Here is a 20462-nt window from a genome sequence, read left to right as displayed (position 1 = left end):
TAGTACCTTGAAAAAACATAAAATTAAAAATATCTACAAAACGGAGCCGAATCGAGCCATAGTTTATATGGAATTTTTTGTTGCAAATGATGCCCAGAATCGCCTCCCGAAGTTACCGCAGTGTTATGCTGAACACCCTATATAGGAATATATCTATTAGGATGAATGTATTTATTAGGATGAATGTACTTATTAGGATGAGTGTATATATAAACTTTGTGTAAATAAGTTATTTTAAAATTTAGGCTAGATCTCTATGGGGTGCGAGGAATATCGAGTACTCCACCCCAACATTAGTTAGCTAGGTTAGAAGGAAAGAGTTACGGCAACTAATAGGTTGGTTTCGACAAGATTGACTAGGTGTAGATTAGGATGTATAGGAAAGTGTCTATTCTCCAGTATAGTTTAGGTGCAAAGGACCCTTGATGTTGCGCACCTTACAAAAAAAAAAAACATCGATTCTAGTAGTTTTGGTGAAATAGTTTTATGTATATCTTTTAATGACCTGCATTCTGTGTTGCCCTTCTTAAAGAGCCTGAATTATTTTAAGAGATAAATTGTTGACCAAGCTCCCGGGATGAAGGCAACCCCATCATTTTTTCTTGAATTAAAAGAATTATTGTACAAAACAAACAAAAAATTGTCTAAAAATGTTTCAATTCTTTTAGTAAACAGCTGGCGCAAATGTCTCTGAAATTGAAATGGTTCTGACCCATTTAGTGAGTGCAGAGTACGAATTAGAACACGAAGTTTACAGCTTGAAGAGCAATTTTTTTGGGGGGGAAAAATTTAGCGAGTAAAAAAAAAGCGCATAACCATGAACAGCGATACTTTGATTAAAGCATTTTTGGGTCGACTAATATAATTTTGTCAAAAACGATAATGATCTCAAAAAAAAAAAAATCGTATTTTCGATTAAAGCACCATTCCGGAAATGAAGAATGTGTAAGAGAAAACGAAAAAGGCAAGCATAGTAGTATTTTGCACATCACAATAAGGTCAAAATTAGAGGTACATTACTTTAGAATTCAATGAAACTTGATTACAAAAATTTAGATGTATGGAATAGCAAATAGTGGCTATTTGAATAGAAACCCTAACAAGTGGCCTTCTGCTCTCTCTCTCTACCCCCCCACCAGCGCGCCCAAAGTAATGTAGATGATGCTCTAACGCCTGAACGGAAACGAATGGAAGCCATCTGCAATTATCTAAGTTCAGTGACCTCTTTGAACATGTACCCATCTACATCAACGGTAGTTACTATGTTTTATATGAAAGTACAGCAGGAAAAATATTGTAATAGCTTATTAAAACGATGTTGCAAAATTAAGATAGTTCAGCGAAAACGATTTTATTATAAAGTAACAAACATTTTATAAAGATAGATAGCATATAAAAAAAAAAAGCGATAAATATGCATATAAAAAAAAGTAAAGTAAAGTAATCGCCTATTTTTTCCGGTGGGGCTTAACGTCCATCTACCAATTAGGTGTCGAGGACGGAGGCGACTAACAAACATACTTTACTGTAAAGTTCTCACATTAACCATTAAATTAAATACAAGGCGTAGACCGGGGAATCGAGCCTACTAAACCAACAATACATCTTAGCATTGCGGGTTTAGCATATAACCGCTCGGCTACCGTGGCTCCTAAATACGCATATACGAGGTGTGTTCAAAAAGTAACGGGAATTTTTAAATTTCGCGGGTTTGGAGAGTCTGATTGTAAATTTTTTTTTTTTATTATGTTGGTACACATGCCCCTGAAGTACGATAAAATTTTCAGTAATATTCATTGTTTACTTCTTAAGTGGCAGCCGTTAAGGTTAGACGTGTTTTTCGAGCTTGGCGATTTTTGTTTGTTAAAAAAAATGGATCAAAGAATTTGTATTAAATTTTGCGTAAAAAATGAAATAAAGTGTGTGAAATGTTAATAAAGGCATATGGTGAGTCTGCTATGAGTAAAACAAGGATTTACGAGTGGTATAAGCGTTTCCAAGATGGCCGCGAAAACGTTGAAGATGACGAACGACCTGGACGTCCAAGCACATCAACAACCGATGAAAACGTGAAAAAAGTGAAAGAAATGGTTATGAACGATCGCCGAATCACAATCAGAGAAATCGCTGATGATGTTGCCATATCAATTGGCTCATGCCATGAAATTTTTTCGGATGTTTTGGGTATGAAACGTGTGGCAGCAAAATTTGTTCCAAAATTGTTGAATTTCGAACAAAAACAGCGGAGAATGGAAGTTGCTCAAGAGTCACTCAATGAAGTCGACAACGATGCGGATCTACTGAAACGTGTTATAACAGGTGACGAAACATGGGTTTACGGATATGATGTCGAAACTAAGGCTCAATCGTCCCAGTGGAGGCATTCTGGATCGCCAAGACCGAAAAAGGCTCGACAAGTGCGGTCGAATGTGAAGGTTATGCTCACTGTGTTCTTCGATTTTAATGGCATAGTGCATCATGAATTCTTGCCACAAGGTCAAACAATCAATAAGGAGTACTACCTACAAGTTCAACGCCGTTTGCGTGAAGCAATCCGAAAAAAACGCCCGGATTTGTGGCAAAACAATTCATGGATTTTGCACCACGATAATGCACCTGCTCACACTTCATTGCTTGTTCGTGAATTTTTGGCCAAAAACAAAACTTTAACGATGCCCCAGCCTCCATATTCGCCAGACATGGCTCCATGTGACTTTTTTCTATTTCCAAACATAAAGAGAACATTAAAAGGCCGTCGTTTTACAAGCATAGATGACATTAAAAGCGAATCGCTGAAAGAGCTGAAAGCTATCACAAAGATCGAGTTTCAGAAGTGTTTCGAGGATTGGAAAAAGCGCTGGCACAAGTGTATTGTATGCGAAGGGGACTACTTTGAAGGCGACAATATTAATGTAGATGAATAAATAAATATTTTTTTCAAAAAACGAAAATTCCCGTTACTTTTTGAACACACCTCGTATTTACACATTCAAGGAATTTGAAAAGATAAAGCAGCAGATAAATGGTGATTGGTTCAAATAACTTGGAATGAATTAGATGAAGACAGCAGTTTTTCCCTCATATTGATTTTTTTTTAAAATATTCTTTATAAAAGCTTAGCAACTGTGTGTTCACAGTACCGGAAGGAAGTTTTCAGACCGGTCTCTTTTCCATCAATCAAATCAAACTCTTTGCCAACGAGTGTTACTTCTCTTTTGTGAGAATTTATATAAATTAAAGACTCCTTGACTAGGGAACCAACTGGCGGGAGAGATTCTCTGATCTTTGATTTCGCAAAATTATATTTCAAATAAAATTTGCGAGTTTATTAAATAATATTTATCAAATCATCCGGTTCAATATTTGAAGCGTTACTAATGGTAAACTTGGACTATCGATCCAAGCGTGAATATTTTATTGAGGAAATTTACATGAAAATAACTTTAGCATAAATAATAAATATTATTTATTTATTTTTTAAAAAAATATAAGGGAAAATAGAGAGATGTACAGTACTGACGTCGAGAAAGCATTTAAAATAAACTCTTTAATTTACATCTGCCTATTGGCTACAAGTAAATCGGATTAAATAAATAAGTAAAAATGGCAAGATTTGAATGAGGGCCATCCAACGATAAAACCATCATGAGTCGGCTAACACAAGATACCGTTGAAGTGTATTCGAAGGATGCCTTCTTCTATCATGCGATCAGATGATCACGAGGCCATCGACGCTTCAGTTTTCGGCGAGGATTCGGAGGAAGAGTAGTTTAGGATAGATTGTTTATGAGCGGGTTGAAGTGTTGGGAAAGTTTGGGAATGAAATTTGGTACGAACGAGATTTGGCTAGGTCAAGGACAAATGGGGATTTTGTAGGTCAGTGTGGATAGTGGTGATTGCTTACGTAGAAAGGAGCTTTAAGGATTGTGCGTAGGATTTTCGATTGAAGGGATTGGATGCGATTGAGATTGGAACGCCTTGCAGCACAGTTCAGTTCAAGTCCGTATGAAAATAAAACTTAAATTTATTATTATAAATAAATTTAAAATCCCAATATAAATTTATCTTTTTAACTTTTTTAAAAATAATTTATTAAGTTATCTACAATCTATATACAGGGTGTCCCAAGCTATATGGATAACGACTTTTTCTCGGAAACTAAGATAGCTAGAAAAAAACTAAAAAATACGTGTTCCCTTAGTTTTTTGTTAGGAATCCAAATTTACTTTGTAAATTTTTTTCGGTGCTTCCAGAAGCGAGATACAGGCACCAACTTCATTTTCTCAAATGGGAAGGTGCTGTTTTTATTTCAGAAATAGATTCCTCTATTTTTTTAAAGAAAAATTTACTTGAACGGTTTTTTTCTGTGAGCGATATTTTAGAAGTTATGAATGAAAACATGATTCTTATAAGAAATTTCAAAATGATAATACTATAACGGTTTTTTGATTGAATAAGAAGAAAAGTACTATTTTATTATAAATTTTACTCCTCATTAATATTACAGATCATGCTCGAAATGGCCTCCACCATTAGAGATGCATAGACATGCTGTTTCTTGCTAATTGTCCCTTGCTGCCAAAGAAATAGATTCGGCTTTAACCGAGTTACAAGTATCTATTATTCTCTGCTTTAGTTCATCTACAGATGCAATTCCGCCTTGATTCTGATGCACCTAGATTTAGAAATGCTTTTTGATAGCCCTTCAAATTTCCTATAGAGATATCTCTTTACATGCCTGATGGTGTTATATCCATCACGGAGGCTATTCAGTGGCCACCTCTCTCACCGGATTTGACACCTATGGACTATTTCCTCTGGGGATACCTGAAAAACAAGGTGATTATTCATAACTTTTTTCTTTCTTTCCTTATTCCTGCTTATCTAAAAGCATTTCTAAATCTAGGTGTATCAGAATCAAGCCGGGATTGCATCTGTAGATGAACTAAAGCAGAGAATAATAGATGCCTGTAAGTCGGTTAAAGCCGAATCTATTTCTTTGGCAGTAAGGGGCAATTGGCGGGAAAGAGCATGTCTATGCATCTCTAATGGTGGAGGCCATTTCGAGCATGATCTGTAATATTAATGAGGAGTAAAATTTATGTTAAAATAGTACTTTTCTTCTTATTCTATCAAAAAACCGTTATAATATTATCATTTTGACATTTCTTATAAGAATCATGTTTTCATTCATAACTTGTAAAATATCGCTCACAGAAAAAAACCGTTCAAGTAAATTTTTCTTTAAAAAAATAGAGGAATCTATTTCTGAAATAAAAACCGCACCTTCCCATTTGAGAAAATGAAGTTGGTGCCTGTATCTCGCTTCTGGAAGCACCGAAAAAAATTTTCAAAGTAAATTTGGATTTCTAACAAAAAACTAAGGAAACACGTATTTTTTAGTTTTTTTCTAACTATCGTAGTTTCCGAGAAAAAGTCGTTATCCATATAGCTTGGGACACCCTGTATATATATATATATACAATAAGTAAATCAGGAAGTACTAAGATCAATTGGTATGTGAAGAGCAGGAGGAGAGAAACTACCCAGTGGTAGCACTCTCTACGGGATGTAATGATCTTTAGGTCTGTAATGATCTCTGTAATGAAACATGGATCCACCACTATGAGCCAGAGTCAAAACGACAGAGCCTTGAGAGGAAGCATACGACTTCTCTCATTCGGAAAAAATTCAGGACCCAGCCATCAGCCGGTAAAGTCATGCTTACAGTATTCTGGGATTTTCAGGGGCCAATTTATTGTGATTTTCTTGAAGGCCAAAGAACAATCAACAGCCAGTACTACAGTGACATGCTGGAAAACAAGATAAGACCTGCAATTCGAACGAAACGCCGTGGGCTCTTGACTGAAGGCGTGATTTTGCTTCATGACAACGCCCGTCCACATACGGCACAGCTGACGAAAGAAAAACTTCAGAAACTGGGATGGGAGATCCTTCCACATCCCTCCTACTGCCCTGACCTCGCCCCATCAGACTTCCATCTGTTTGGACCACTTAAAGATGGTCTAGGAGATATACATTTTCGATCCAACGAAGAGGTAAAAAAATCAGGTGCAAAAGTGGCTTCGAGATCAACCCAAAGAATTTTATGCCAAGGGCATTTACAAATTAGCAGAAAGATGGGACAAGTGTATAAGTGTTGCTGGGGACTATGTTGAAAAGTAACCAAAGTTTTGTACTGATTCAATAAACCGTTTTTGAGCAATAATAATTTGTCTCGTTACTTATTGAATGACCCTCGTATAGTCCATATTTTTGTAGGTTTGGCTGAACAATGCAGCTCTTAGTCCGTAAGACCACATAGGTTTGAGAATAGTGTTGTACGAGTATATTAAGCGTTTGAGTTCAATGGGTAATTTGAAGCGTCGCCCAAGAAGTCTGTAAAGCAGTTTCTCACGTTTCGTCATTGCTTGTCTTTTAAGTCTAGTATGTGGTCTTTTTAGCTTAAATAATTTTCTTAAAACCCCTAATGGTGACGAAATATTTTTATAGAATTGATGATTTCATCCGCCATAAGACGCATGTTTGTGGTATCCCTGACAGGTATCCGAACTTTATCCAGAGTTAGGACGGGACCTCTGCCCCCGTGGCACCGTAGCCACAAGAGACTTACAATAGGAATTAAATACGGCGGAAAACAAAACTTGGTCGAGCGGAAGTGCCCGTTTGAATAAATTTTGCTGATTTTTTTTTCGCGCAAATTTTTCTTTTCAAGAAAATTTCTTTGTGTTAATTGTGGTACAACAAAATCTCGTTAGTGTTCACAATAGATAATTGTTTTGACAATAAGTGAAATTGAGGCCCCCTCCACTTTGCGTAGTACCTTCATCGTACAATATTTCATACTGTCTTGTAAACTCGCCCATCCCCTGTAGCATGAAAACATGTAAAATCTGTTCAAGTGGTTGGAAACACAATAAGGGACATAGTAGGGGAACTTCCTCTTCCATCGCCGCTCCTTTTCTTATGATAAAATCTTAAGGCTTAGCAAGAATGATTTTTAAACACGCAAAACTTCAAACTAGCATTAAAGTGCTCAAACAGTAAGCATTCTAGAATCATATAGCATGTTAAAGGAAAATTTTGTCCAATCGTCAAGCAGTGTGTAAATGGGAAATATCTGCTTTAAATTTTTTTTAAGATTTATCTGAGCTTTTCTTAAATATTTTATTTTATTTTGGGTATTCTTAGATGATAACACTACTTAACACTTTCCTATGGATACTTAGTAATTATGTATCAGTAATTATCCTTCACAAAGACCTAAATATCCCTTTTGTCACAGAATCTATCCATTTACGAATCCTTAATTTCCACAAAAGGCTATCCTGCAATTCAACAGCTAGAACTCTTTCCCCTTTAACCCATCCTAATAATCCACCACGACGTTGGCCTCATCATCTGCTATCCTAGATAATTCCATTCCACTAAAACTTCCTGAGACTGCCAGCAATGGCTGATTTCTCTCTTCCTGTGTCCGCGTACGGTTGTGTTGTGCATCGGCTAAGCTGGGAAGCATTCGCATCATGTATTGTAGAATAATCTGTTCACACTTTGCCTGATGTATATATTATTTCTTACACAGGAAGCGATAAATATATATATAATAAAAAGAAAAGTTGGATGGGACTACAGTACTGTACGATTTCATTGATTTAATCTTTGACCAGTTTTGGATTTTCATTCACTATCAGTAGTTTGTTTCATCAGTTGGGTGTTTCTGTCATGCACTACACTTGTTGCTCACCAGTGTCATTGCTATTTTCTCTGAATCAGGGTAACTGTTCTAACAGATTTTACCGGCGAAAAGTCAAAATAGAAAACAGTACATCGTAGTAATATCTGCTCGTGCTAGGGGAGTAAGCCAGTTATTTAACCAGAAAACAGCTACCTCCGGTGGAAAGTGTTGACTACCATTTTTTTTCCAAATTCTGTATTTTAAATATTTAAGGTTATGTCTAATACAAATTATACAATCATCTCTCTTTCTCTCTAATTTATTATTCTTTTAAAATTATTTAAGGCGCGTCAAGATCTGAGGTTAGTGGCGCCCAGAGCTTTTTTTCAGTGCACTGCCGGCCTCCAGACAGTGTTCTCTCGTTACAAACAACACTGCCTATCACCGGATAGAAGCTCCTAGAAAGAGGGTCATCAGCTGGATTCGAACTCTGCGTGGGAATCCAATGACGCTGACCGCATAGCTAATCCCTTTTGAAATTATAACTAGAAAATCCATTATCCTCAATTAAAGATATATAATACATTTTCATCACATATCCCCCAAAGTAACGTCATTCATCACTTTCCGATTAGGGTCGAGAAAATTATGACAGGAAGTGATATAATAACCTTAACTCTTAGTGACAGTCTGATGGGTTATTTAAACAGTTGAGACACATTTAGTGCCTCCGCAGACATCTAATATTATCTCTGACTGGCTGCCACCTGTTCTTCCATTATGCACTTTATTTTGAAGTTTCGAAACTTTTCTGCATAAATATACTCTAAATTTTACTTGATCTGAATTTAAGTCAAATATGTATAAAAAATGATTTATTTATTTATATTTTTATTGACAATGTTTTATGGGAAGGTGATTTGGCAAAAGAAAGGTTAAGTAACATCTTGACATGCTACTGCTGATGTGGTGTGGAGTTTTTAACGGAAAATGTTTTATACTGAGGGTCCTATTGGTGGAAAACCGTCTTACGAGAGGGTGCTGAAAAAGCGGACGTAGTGCAGGTGAATGGAACCTTATAAAAATAGTGGAGTTTCTTTATTACAAGACTTGAAAGACAAGAACTGAACAGACGTTACGAACTGCTAAGGGGACTCCTTAATCTGAAATCTTCCATGAACGTACACAACAAATATGAATATATAGTTTTCGTGACCGCAAATTGTTAAACTTAGATTGGAATGGAAGATTTGTGAGGAATCGGTCAAATAAAACAACTCTTCTTTTTGCCAACGTTTCGACAAATATATTGTCCTCTTCTGGGCGTGGCTCTGCGGGTTGAGAGCCACGCCCAGAAGAGGACAATATATTTGTCGAAACGTTGGCAAAAAGACGAGTTGTTTTTATTTGACCGATTCCTCGCAAATCTTCCATTCTAAGTACACAACAAACTTACAGGACCAATATGGACGTATGGAGCAGAATTGTGGGGCTCCACTAAACCATCCAATATCCAACCTATCCGATCTTTTCAGTCTAAATTGCTCCGCCGATGTATCCAATCGCACCCTCCATAACGATCTCATATTCCCACATGTTTCCACAGTAAATTCTCTGAGCACCCAAATTCCCCTGGCTCAATTACTATATCCAAATCGTCCTATCCTGACAATCCTCCACGTCTCTTGGCATTAGCCACATGATCTCATTGCTTCCCAACCTCCAACAAGTTCCTTGAGAGTCCCAGCGCTGGCTGGTTTCTCTAATCCTGTCATACCGGTTGTGGCACTGAGCACTGTGACACAATTCAAATGCTCATTCGTAAATACACATTTGCTAAATGAATATCTGTGTGCAGTAGCAAATAAATTTCTAAAAAAGAAAATTATTTATTTTTCCTTGATTCATAAAAACACATTTTCAGTGCTTTTCATTTTCATGAAAATCGTTTTTTCTGTTTTTAATTTTAGGCACAACACCATTTGAAGTTATTGGCTTTCCCAATGCCTGGATTAATATCCTCTGTGAGTTGCCACTTATATTACTGAATCGGCCCATTATTGAACTCTTTTTATCGCTTCAAATCCCAATGAAGATTTCAGTTTAATTGTTTTCACTCCCCCTTCTTCTATTTTTTTTTTTTTAATTTTTGTTTTCCTTTTAATTCGTGATTTTACTGGAAATACACGATTTGAGAGGCCTTCGGTTAGTTTTCAGTTTAGTGGCGTAAAAGTTCGTGTTTGAGGAAACAGTTCATGCGTTTTGTTGTTTTGGGTATGTACAAGTATCTAAGTGAATAGTCCAGTCCAAAAACTAAAATTACCAGGGAAGCCCAAATATTGTATTTTGATTGGGCATGACAATTAGTTTAACACGACCAAGATTTAGTTAGCAATCAGAATCGTTTCAGTAGAAGTGTACCCATTTTTACGGATTTCTTTTTTGTACTTTTGGAGCTTTAATCGGAACAAAATTTCTACAGTTTTAAAGTTTACTTTTGTTCAAGAGAAGTTTGTTCTCTAGAGATAACCATGATCCTATAGTCTAATAGTCTTGAGCTGTCTTAGATAGCGGTAGCAAGAATTGGAAATTGGATTGAAGCTCACAATATTGAACTAGTTTTTTCCTAAGAAAATTCAACAATTTTCCGAATAAATTAAATAAATAATAATTGTGTGAAGAATAACTCGAAAAAAGCAAAAAAGTCGGATTGATATGGTTCTTTAAAACGAATGCATTTTGAGGAATTAATGTTTAAACAAAAGAATAAAAAACAAAGATGGAAAATGGAAGACTTGGAAATTGTTGTGGAGTTTAATAGAGTTGAGCAATAAATACATTCTGGAATGAGTTCCAGTTAATGCCAGCCAAGTGACGCTCTTTCTGTTATAACGAAACTGCCAGAGTCCGCTCTGGTATGTGGGTTCATAAAGGTACCTAGAGTAGAGTGGCAGATAGGGCGGTTTTTAGGATATTATAACCGTTTGTTGTTACCAACATGGAGGAATATATGTACTGGAGCTGGCACTGTTGTTGTTGTTGTTGTTGATGAAGGCGAGCGTGCAATATACGAGTATACATACTGTGTACCAACTGTTTTCCTCTATAATATTGTTACAGAGTATTTTCATTCCCGTGTATTGTTGAAAGTTGGTATTCTCTCTTACCCGTTATTTCCGTTTAAATGCTCGCACTTTCTGCTGACGATCCACGGGGGTTGACCTTGTTAATGCAATTTTACCCGCTGCAAATTTTCCCTTTTAAATAAATATACATATATACACGTCGTTGCATTCGTGTGCAATATAATTTCGTAGAATTTAATTTTACAAGAAGTTAGATGAAATTTAACGTAAATTTTATATAAATTTGTTTCATTTATTGAAATTTATTTAATTTAAACTTTATAAAGAGAAGAGTAAATCTTTTGCAAAAAGTAAATAGTGTGATCTTCAGAGTTATCACTAAGGAACGGATTTTTATGTATTTAAAAATGCCAAATATTTAATTAAAATATGCATTTATTTTCGTCAATTATGTGGAAAATATGTGATTTTCTTAAAATATTTTCTGGAATATTTAAGTAAAATGGACATTTTTTTTTATGAAAATGGATTTTTTTTTGGCAAGTTATAATTATTTATACAAGAAAAGAACATTTTTACAATTTATAAAAAGATGTGTTAAATTTTCAATTTTGAAAACTTCACTCTTCGAAATTGTTTGCAACCACATGAAATTTCAAATGTTGGAACGTAAAGTGACGACGATCTGGGCGTAAGATGGACTTGTAACGACTAAAAGATCGTTCAACATCAACAGATGTTATAGGTGCCTTGCTGAAAGAAGTTATCTCGTTGGTTGCAAAGGGTACACGATGTTCTGAGGTGACTTCTGTTCCACTGATAATAACAGAAATCTGGCAGATGGTCTCCCACCCTTTGTTCTTGCTCAGTACTTCTACCAGTTTTGATCTGATCAGATCTCCCTTACTCCCAGGTATTCCTTCCACCTTTTCGATGACTTTTTTAACGTTGGACACGTTTTCTGTCAGTCGAACATTTTGGGACTCAAGTTGGGTAATGGCTTGTGCAAAAAATACGCAATTGCGAATATGCGATCCAGTGGCAATATGTTGGGTGACTTGGGAACGTTGAGAGCAAGAAACGCGCTTGTCACAAGCTGTGCAGTACAAAATGTCTCCATCACTTCGAAAAAGTTCTGCTGGAAACTCGCGAAGATATTTAGCAACCAGTTGTTTGTTTGAGGCCGATGTTCGTGGCATTTCACCCAAAAAAGAATACACTAAGTGACCGAACGAAATGAATTGGACACTTCAACGAACGAGCTGAAAGAACAGACAACGTCAGACAACTTCAAAGAACTAACAAGTGCCCGTCACTGTTTAGCAGCATTCTGTGTAAATTACAATAACCATTGTACCCACTGTGATTCACAGCCCTACAGTCTGTGGTTCACAGTTCCTGTCAACCACCTCCCAATTATGAAAATATGCCCAAAATGAAAAATATGAAAAAATATGTACATATTTTGATTAAATATGTAGAAATATTTATTTATTTTAATCAAATATGTATAAATATGCGATAACATCCAAATATGTGGAAATATGTGAAATAAAAGTAGACTCAAACGGCTTAAAAAGTGTCAGTATGAATACTTCTAGTTGAAAAACGTCTGTAAATTGCCTAGAAAAAAATATGTAAATACATACGAATCCGTTCCCTAGTTATCACCCACCCATTGGTGACTATCCAAATGCGGTATTTATTAACTATCTTCATCCAAATATTAAGAAGAAAAAAAAATGCCGCGTTAGTCCCGAATATGGATTGTTGGGAATGAATAAAGAAGAGAGGCGATGGATTAGAGAATTGGGACCATAAGGGAGGCGAGTATGTTCTTCTGGTAGCGAGCTTATGTTAAGATCAGTAATGGTGAACCTATGACACGCGATTTTTTATCTTCAAAGATAAAAAATTTCATAATTCAAATATTTGTCTCTCATAACGGCCAGAGTTGATTATTATTAAAAATAATATTACTTACGTTAATAATAATTAATAATTTAATTCTGAATTGTTCAATATTATACAGGGTGTTCATTTTAAGACGGCTCAAATGCATTTTATGCTTAAACGGTTAACCTCAGCAAAAAATGGTAGAGGAAAAATTTGTTGCCCGTCACCTCTAGTTTCAGAATATCAGAAGACTGACGCGCGACCAAAAGTGAGGGTTCGCAGTTGACTCCCATTTTCATATACACAGTTTTAAAGAGTATAAAAAGTTATGAAAGAAACCGGAAACCGCAATTCGATATCTTCAAAATTAAAGGTGCTAGGCCGTTCCAAAATCTGGTATTTATTAATCATATTTCAATTTTTTAACTTGTTATCAAAGAGAAATAAGAGCACGCGATAGGTCATTTTTAAGTATTTTTTCATCCCCTTTCTACTAAAAATATTGCCAAGGCAGTAAAGCTAGTATTTTTCTTAATATCGAGAAATAAGTCGTTTTCCAAGTGATTTTTCTAAGAAAAATCAAATGTTAAGAGCTTTAGATGTTCTTAAGCAAACACAAAATGGCTAAAAATTAATTTTACATCTGTTACAAACAAGAAGGTTTAATAATTATTAGGTAATTTTGGGAGAGTTGCGTTTAATTACCAAAAAAATTGGAATCTTCCTGTCATATATTTAAGTGATCAATATCTTTCATGTAAAGGATCAAACTTATTCCTTAATTTATCAAATAATGCACTTTACTCAACTTGTGAAGCATGTACTGTGGCTTCAAAGGTACCTGTTCAGATTCAGGGAGCAGTTGATAACCTCCTGGCTAACCTGGCTTGCGAGCCAGAAGAGGCACCTTTGAAGGCACAGTACATGTTCACAAGTTGAGTAAAGTGCATTATTTGATAAATTAAGGAATAAGTGTAAATTAAGGGATGTGTGGACACTCCACGAAAATTATGTTTCTATTTTTCAAAATTTTGCCACACCGAGCTCAAAAGGTTCGCCGTCACTGGTTTAGATCATTATGAATGATGATGGTTCTATTTGGTCCATGATATGGAGCATTGGTTTCTCGATGGAGAACTTTACGAGTGTAAAGATTGAAGGCAAGAGAATGCTTGCAAGTTTGAGGCCTAAGTATAGATCGATTTCCGGTGTGCGTAGTAAATCAGTCCTGGTTGTTTTTTGTCCTTTTTTTTAAAAAAAAATTAAGGGTGCGTCAGTTTCTGAGTTCAAGGGCGCCCGGAGCTTTTTCCAGTGCATTATCCGGCCTTCGGATAGTGTTCTCCCTGGAATCCAATAAGGTAATCATGAGTTCTTGTCTTGTTTCAAATCCATATATTTTTTTTTTGTTTAAATAAAAGTCGTAAAACTTTTTGAAAGCATCCCAATCAAATAAACAATTTATTCTGCCGAAAACAATATTTCCGGTTGGCACGATTCGTTCATAAAATAGTTCCGGTTGCTAATTATACTACGTAATTTGTCAATCCCCTTTGTACATCATTCATTAACCATTCAGAATACACTTCTTAAAAATATATTTAATTGCTTCTAATTAGAGTATCTTTTAGCTTGGAAATAAGTAAGTGGTTTTACTCCAGTCTGCCTTGTTAATTTTCTTATTAAATACATTAAAAAAAAGCAAGTATGAAAGAAGATAAAAAAGGTTAACCAGTAAGAACGAGAACAAATGCGTTATGAACGCCTGATGTTAATTAATTTTCTCTCATATTTCCTCGGCTCTTGTAGTAGCAGCGAGAAATCCTAATTAAAGGGAAAAAGGAAAAAAAGATTTTCTCGGCAAAGAGAGAGAGAGAAAGAAAAGAGAAACACCGCATTAAAGTAATTATTGGTACTTTTGTGATAATGATAATGTAATGTATTTTACGCTGAGGAATATTTTTTTTAAAAAAATAGTTATTAAACAAAATCTCGTTATACAGACTGAAGGACACAAGAGAACGAGCAAGAAAAAGAAAATGAAAGGGAAATCTCAACAATGAAAATCATTGAATAGGGCGCAGTGGAGTACACCTCAAGAGATGAAAGGGTCGTACTGGAAAATTGAAAAGAGGCTAAAAAAAAGAAGAATATAGGGTGCGTCAAGAGAAAAAGGATTTCAATGTGGTGGAGAAGAAAATCTTTGACAACAAAAGAAGTAGTGGAAAATGAGAGAAAAGAGTGAGGAAGTAAAACCAGCAGTGAGGTGATGTAAAAGCGGAAAGAGGGAAAAAATGTATATTGGGTGAACACCCCGATCTCTAATCACCCTAAGTTAGGGGGTCTGATTATCCTCGTGGACTACTTAAATCAAAACGTTTTCTGGTTTCAAAAGAAAAAGTATTACAAATAAAGCATTAGGTTTAATATAAGCAGTTTTTATAAGCACCAAATACGCAAATTACGACTTCTTTTATCAAATTTGATTATGTTAGAATTTTATTTTGAAATTTTTAAACTGAGTCAGAATATGGTAAAGCACTATGTTGTGATAAAATGACTCAGACATAAATAAATCACAGAAATTTGAAACTATATTAACAATCTACCCCGAAACCAAGCAGCAATCAAGCCAGTGAAAGACGTTTGACTCTCCTCGTCCCAAGAAAGCTCGCCAAGTGAAGTCCAACATCAAGACAATGCTCATTTGTTTTTGTTTTTTTTCGACTACAGAGGTGTTGTGCACGCGGAGTTCGTTCCCCCCCCCCCCCCGGGTCAAACTGTCAACTAGAAATTTTACTTGCGCGATTTTGAAAAAATTGAGGGAGAGTATCCGGAAGAAAAGAGCAGATCTTTGGCGCGCAGGCGACTGGTACTTCCATCATGACAACGCGGCAGCCAACACCGCCCTCTCCGTGAAGCAGTTTTTGAGAAAAAAAAATGGCATGACACCGCTTGTACATCGGATCTAGCTCCCTGTGACTTCTTTCTTTTCCCTAGACTCAAAAAAAGGCTAGAAAGGAGAGCGTTTTGCCACTGTAGAGGAGAAAATCGCTGGAAGGCCTAAAAGACATCCCGAAAAATGAATGTAAAAACTGTTTTTGAACAATGGAAGAATCGTTTGCAGAAATGCGTTGTGGTCAATGGAGGATACTTTGAAGGCAATTAAAATTTCGTGAAAAAAAAAATGAGAAATAAAGAAGTTTTAAGGAAATTCCCGTTTATTTTGGGTCCCTCCTCGTATAGACAACCTGACTTAACGATTCCTTAACTTATTTACTTTATTAAGGTTTCAACTTTCTTTAAAAATTTTTCCGATTTTTGTTTTCTATTTACATATCGACATGTAAATATATTCTATATCGAGTTCTATATCGAAGTTGTTTGCTGAAACCTGGTGGATGCAGCGCTATAATCAAGGAAGCATGCTGAGAGGGTCCAGCAAATGCTGCTGGGACAAACTCTCTGGTGGTTGTAATGATGAGGTTAGGAATGTGAAACGATGTTACCAGGCGTCGCGGAGAACTGTCGGGTTGGGTCGTTGTGGATCAGGCTTGTGCTGTGGGATGTATGGTGGTTAGGCTATTATGGAAATTTAGGAATTAGGTCATTGACAAAAGGGATATTGAGATCTTTATGGGAGGGTTAAATTACATAATAAAAGGAGCGTTTGCCGGAAATAGGTCCATTTTTCATTTTAATCATCTAATTTTTAACAGTGATTTAGGAAAAATTGACGCTCAAGGATAACTTCTTAGCTGAAGAGGTTTTTCTTTAAAATAATTTTGAGAGAAGAGACATTTTGAGTTAATAATTGGTTAGTTTGATTTATCTTGTGGCCCCCAACTTTTTGAAGATAACCTAAATATTTAGACTTCACCTTATAACCTTTTTAAAGTTAATTGAAACGAACATTTGGTCCAATTATAATTATTAGTACCGATTAGCAAGAAATTGTCCTTTCTTGAAATGTAAAAAATGTAACCATGGTAGCAGTTTGATCACAACTAATTGGATCTTATTAAAAATATATGTACCAGTTATTAAATTCTGTATAATATAAGAGTACTTATAAATAATGAAACCTGTTTTTAAACTTCATGAACTTCGTCAATTATACAAAGTGTATACTACTTTCTTGAATAAAGAAAAAGAAAGTTTATTGACTGGTTTGAAATTAATTATTAGTAAAGTATTTGCCTATTTTTTCAGACGGGGCTTTACGTCCATCTACCAAATTAGGTGTCTTAGACGGAGGTGACTAGCAAACATACTTTACTGTAAATTTCTTTTATTAACCATTAAACAAGATCCAAGGCCTAGGACCGGGAATCGAACCCAGTACCACAACACATATTAGCTCGACAGGTCTCGCTTCTAACCGCTCGGGAAATTAATTATATTAACTCATATACGAGGGTCGTTTGAAAAGTCCGTGCAAAAATAAAAACTACTTAATTTTTGGGGGTAAACCTTTTTTATTTTTCAACATAGTTTCCTTTTAGGTTTATACACTTCGTCCAAAGCTGCTCTAGTTTGTTGATCCCTTCCGAATAATAGGATTTGTCCAAGTCTGAAAAATAGCCATTCGTTTCTGCAATCACCTCCTCGTTTGAATAAAATCTTTTTCCCGCCAGTCATTTCTTCATATTGGGGAACAATTAGTAGTCCGAGGGAGCCAAGTCTGGAGAATTAGGGGGATGTGAAACGAGTTGGAACCCTATTTCCATTAATTTTGCGACCACAACTGCTGAGGTGTGAGCTGGTGCGTTGTCGTGATGGAAAAGGACTTTTTTGTGGGCCAATCGTGGGCGTTTTTCTTGCAGCTCGGTTTTCAAACGGTCCAATAACGATGAATAATATGCACCTGTAATGGTTTTACCCTTCTCCAGATGGTCGATGAGAATTATTCCTTGCGAATCCCAAAAGACAGTCGCTATAATCTTTCCGGCCGAAGGAACGGTCTTCGCCTTTTTTTGGCGCAGATTCCCCCTTGGTAACCCATTGTTTAGATTGTTCTTTGGTCTCAGGAGTGTAGTGATCTATCCATGTTTCATCCACAGTGACGAAACGACGCTTAAAGTCCTGCGGATTCTACTGGAACAGCTGCAAACCGTCCTTGCAACACTTCACACGATTTCGTCCATTTTTTGAAAATCACTCGACTTCCTCGATTCAAACGAATGCCAAACACAAAGAAATAGACCGATCTGGCTGTAACTTGGTGTGGGTTCTTCCAAGAGATGCTACTAACTAAACATAACCTCGATACGCGCCAGTGGTGCTATCTCTCTGACTTTGCACGGACTTTTCAAACGACCCTCGTATATTAAAAAATTACAGGGTTTTTTTAATAAAAGGGAGAACAAAAATTAGTAATGAACACCACAATTACTATATCATTTTAAACAGAATATCAATTTTAAAACAGAGGTCATATCCTATCCTAATTATTCACTCTGATTGCTGTAGATGAGAGGTTGTCTATGCGGCAGAGTGGGTTATTTATGGTTTAATTAGGGTTTTACTTTGGAATATTTGAATCATTAATATCATTGCTGGTTATGATGGTTGTTAAGTTATAATTGTTATGATATTTACGAGGGTCGTTTGAAAAGTCCGTGCAAAGTCAGAGGGATAGCACCACTGGCGCGTATCGAGGTTATGTTTAGTTAGTAGCATCTCTTGGAAGAACACACACCAAGTTTCAGCCAGATCGGTCTATTTCTTTGTGTTTGGCATTCGTTTGAATCGAGGAAGTCGAGTGATTTTCAAAAAATGGACGAAAAAGAATTTCGTGTGTTGATTAAACACTACTTTATGAAACGCAAAACGCCTCAGGAGACTAAAGAGAAGCTTGATAAACATTATGGTGACTGCACCTTCGATTAGAACAGTTTATAAGTGGTTTCAAAATTTTCGGAGTGGCCATATGGGCACAAGTGACGCTGAACGTTCTGGACGCCCTGTTGAGGTTACTACTCCAAAAAATCATTGATAAAATCCATGATATGGTGATGGATGACAGAAGAGTGAAAGTGCGTGAGATTGCTAGTGCTGTGGGCATCTCGAATGAACGGGTACATAATATTTTGCATCAACATTTGGACATGACAAAGCTATCCGCAAGATGGGTGCCGCGATTGTTCACGCTTGACCAAAAACGAAATCGTGTGAAGTGTTGCAAGGACGGTTTGCAGCTGTTCCAGAAGAATCCGCAGGACTTTAAGCGTCGTTTCGTCACTGTGGATGAAACATGGATACATCACTACACTCCTGAGACCAAAGAACAATCTAAACAATGGGTTACCAAGGGGGAATCTGCGCCAAAAAAAGGCGAAGACCGTTCCTTCGGCCGGAAAGATTATGGCGACTGTCTTTTGGGATTCGCAAGGAATAATCCTCATCGACTATCTGGAAAAGGGTAAAACTATTACACGTGCATATTATTCATCGTTATTGGACCGTTTGAAAACCGAGCTGCATGAAAAACGCCCAAGATTGGCCCACAAAAAAGTCCTTTTCCATCACGACAACGCACCAGCTCACACCTCAGCAGTTGTGGTCGCAAAATTAATGGAAATAGGGTTCCAACTCGTTTCACATCCCCCCTATTCTCCAGACTTGGCTCCCTCGGACTACTATTTGTTCCCTAATATGAAGAAATGGCTGGCGGGAAAAAGATTTTATTCAAACGAGGAGGTGATTGCAGAAACGAATGGCTATTTTTCAGACTTGGACAAATCCTATTATTCGGAAGGGATCAACAAACTAGAGCAGCGTTGGACGAAGTGTATAAGCCTAAAAGGAGACTATGTTGAAAATAAAAAAGGTTTACCCCAAAAAATTAAGTAGTTTTTATTTTTGCACGGACTTTTCAAACGACCCTCGTATATGTAAGAGATATATGTAAGGATTTACAACGCGGGGCTCACTAAATTGGACTTCCTTCAAGAAAACACCACCCTCGAATTCGGTACACCCCAAGGGTCGCCCTTATCTTCCTAATATTTCAGTTTCCAATACCATTGAGCACTCATTTGCAATGAAAAGTATTTTTTTTTAGCTAATAATTTTATTCAATTATAACTTTATCAATGTAATTAGAATATTTTACTAAATAATTACGTTTTTGTTTTGTTACAGCTGAGGACGGTCACTACATTGAAACCTCCAGCAGTGAGTCATTTTTATAACAAAATTATTAATAAAAAGTAAATTAAATTTTTAAATTCCCTTTAACTCGTTTATTTTCAGCTAAATTTAAAAAGGACATGCAATTTCGAAAAATATTTAAGAGAATAACGAACCAGTCCAACTAGTAGATTTTCTTTTACTTCCATTATCACTTTATTGATTTCTATTAGTTCATTTGAAGAAGCTTTTAATCAAATCTATAAATAAAAGTACCTACAGAAATATAATTTTTGTGGCGAGGAATCTGAAGAGATTATCGAGAGACAGAAGTAAGTGACTAACGAGAGAATTATGAAAAGTTGATGAGTGAATGGTGAAGATATTAACGATGAGTAGGTGAAGGGATTTACGAAGGAATGATGCAGATTATGATGAATGAATGGTGAAGAGATTAACGAGAAATCGGTGAATGTATTTACGAAGGAATGATGCAGATAATGATGAGTGAACGGTGAAGAGTTTAACGAGGAACAGGTGAAGGGATTTACGAAGGAATGATGAGTGAATGGTGAAGAGATTAACGAAGAATAGGTGAAGAGATTTACGAAGATATGATGTAGAAATTGGTAAGTGAATCGTGAAGATAT

The 20462-nt window shown here is 36.2% G+C and overlaps 1 protein-coding gene across 9 annotated transcripts in view; it reads left to right on the top strand.

The window, feature by feature from the left end:
• The window catches only part of Reph (Regulator of eph expression), a 206271-nt gene that overhangs the window by 104107 nt on the left and 81702 nt on the right, over window positions 1-20462 (top strand). For 5 of the 9 annotated variants that reach the window (XR_012456342.1, XM_074121655.1, XM_074121657.1 and 2 more), the window contains one exon: window positions 19825-19857. The exons of the other annotated variants lie outside the window; for them this stretch is intronic. Coding sequence is in view for 4 of the 5 variants with exons in the window: in XM_074121655.1 (XP_073977756.1) it covers window positions 19825-19857 (33 nt within the window). In the remaining variant the exon portion in view is untranslated. The remainder of the gene's footprint in view (window positions 1-19824; window positions 19858-20462) is intronic. 9 annotated transcript variants of the gene reach the window in all.

Source organism: Rhodnius prolixus, unplaced genomic scaffold (assembly GCF_049639745.1).
Source record: "Rhodnius prolixus isolate KJV_2025 unplaced genomic scaffold, Rpr scaffold_8, whole genome shotgun sequence".
NCBI classification, from domain to species: Eukaryota; Metazoa; Arthropoda; class Insecta; order Hemiptera; family Reduviidae; genus Rhodnius; species Rhodnius prolixus.
This window is presented reverse-complemented; position numbering and strand designations above follow the sequence as displayed.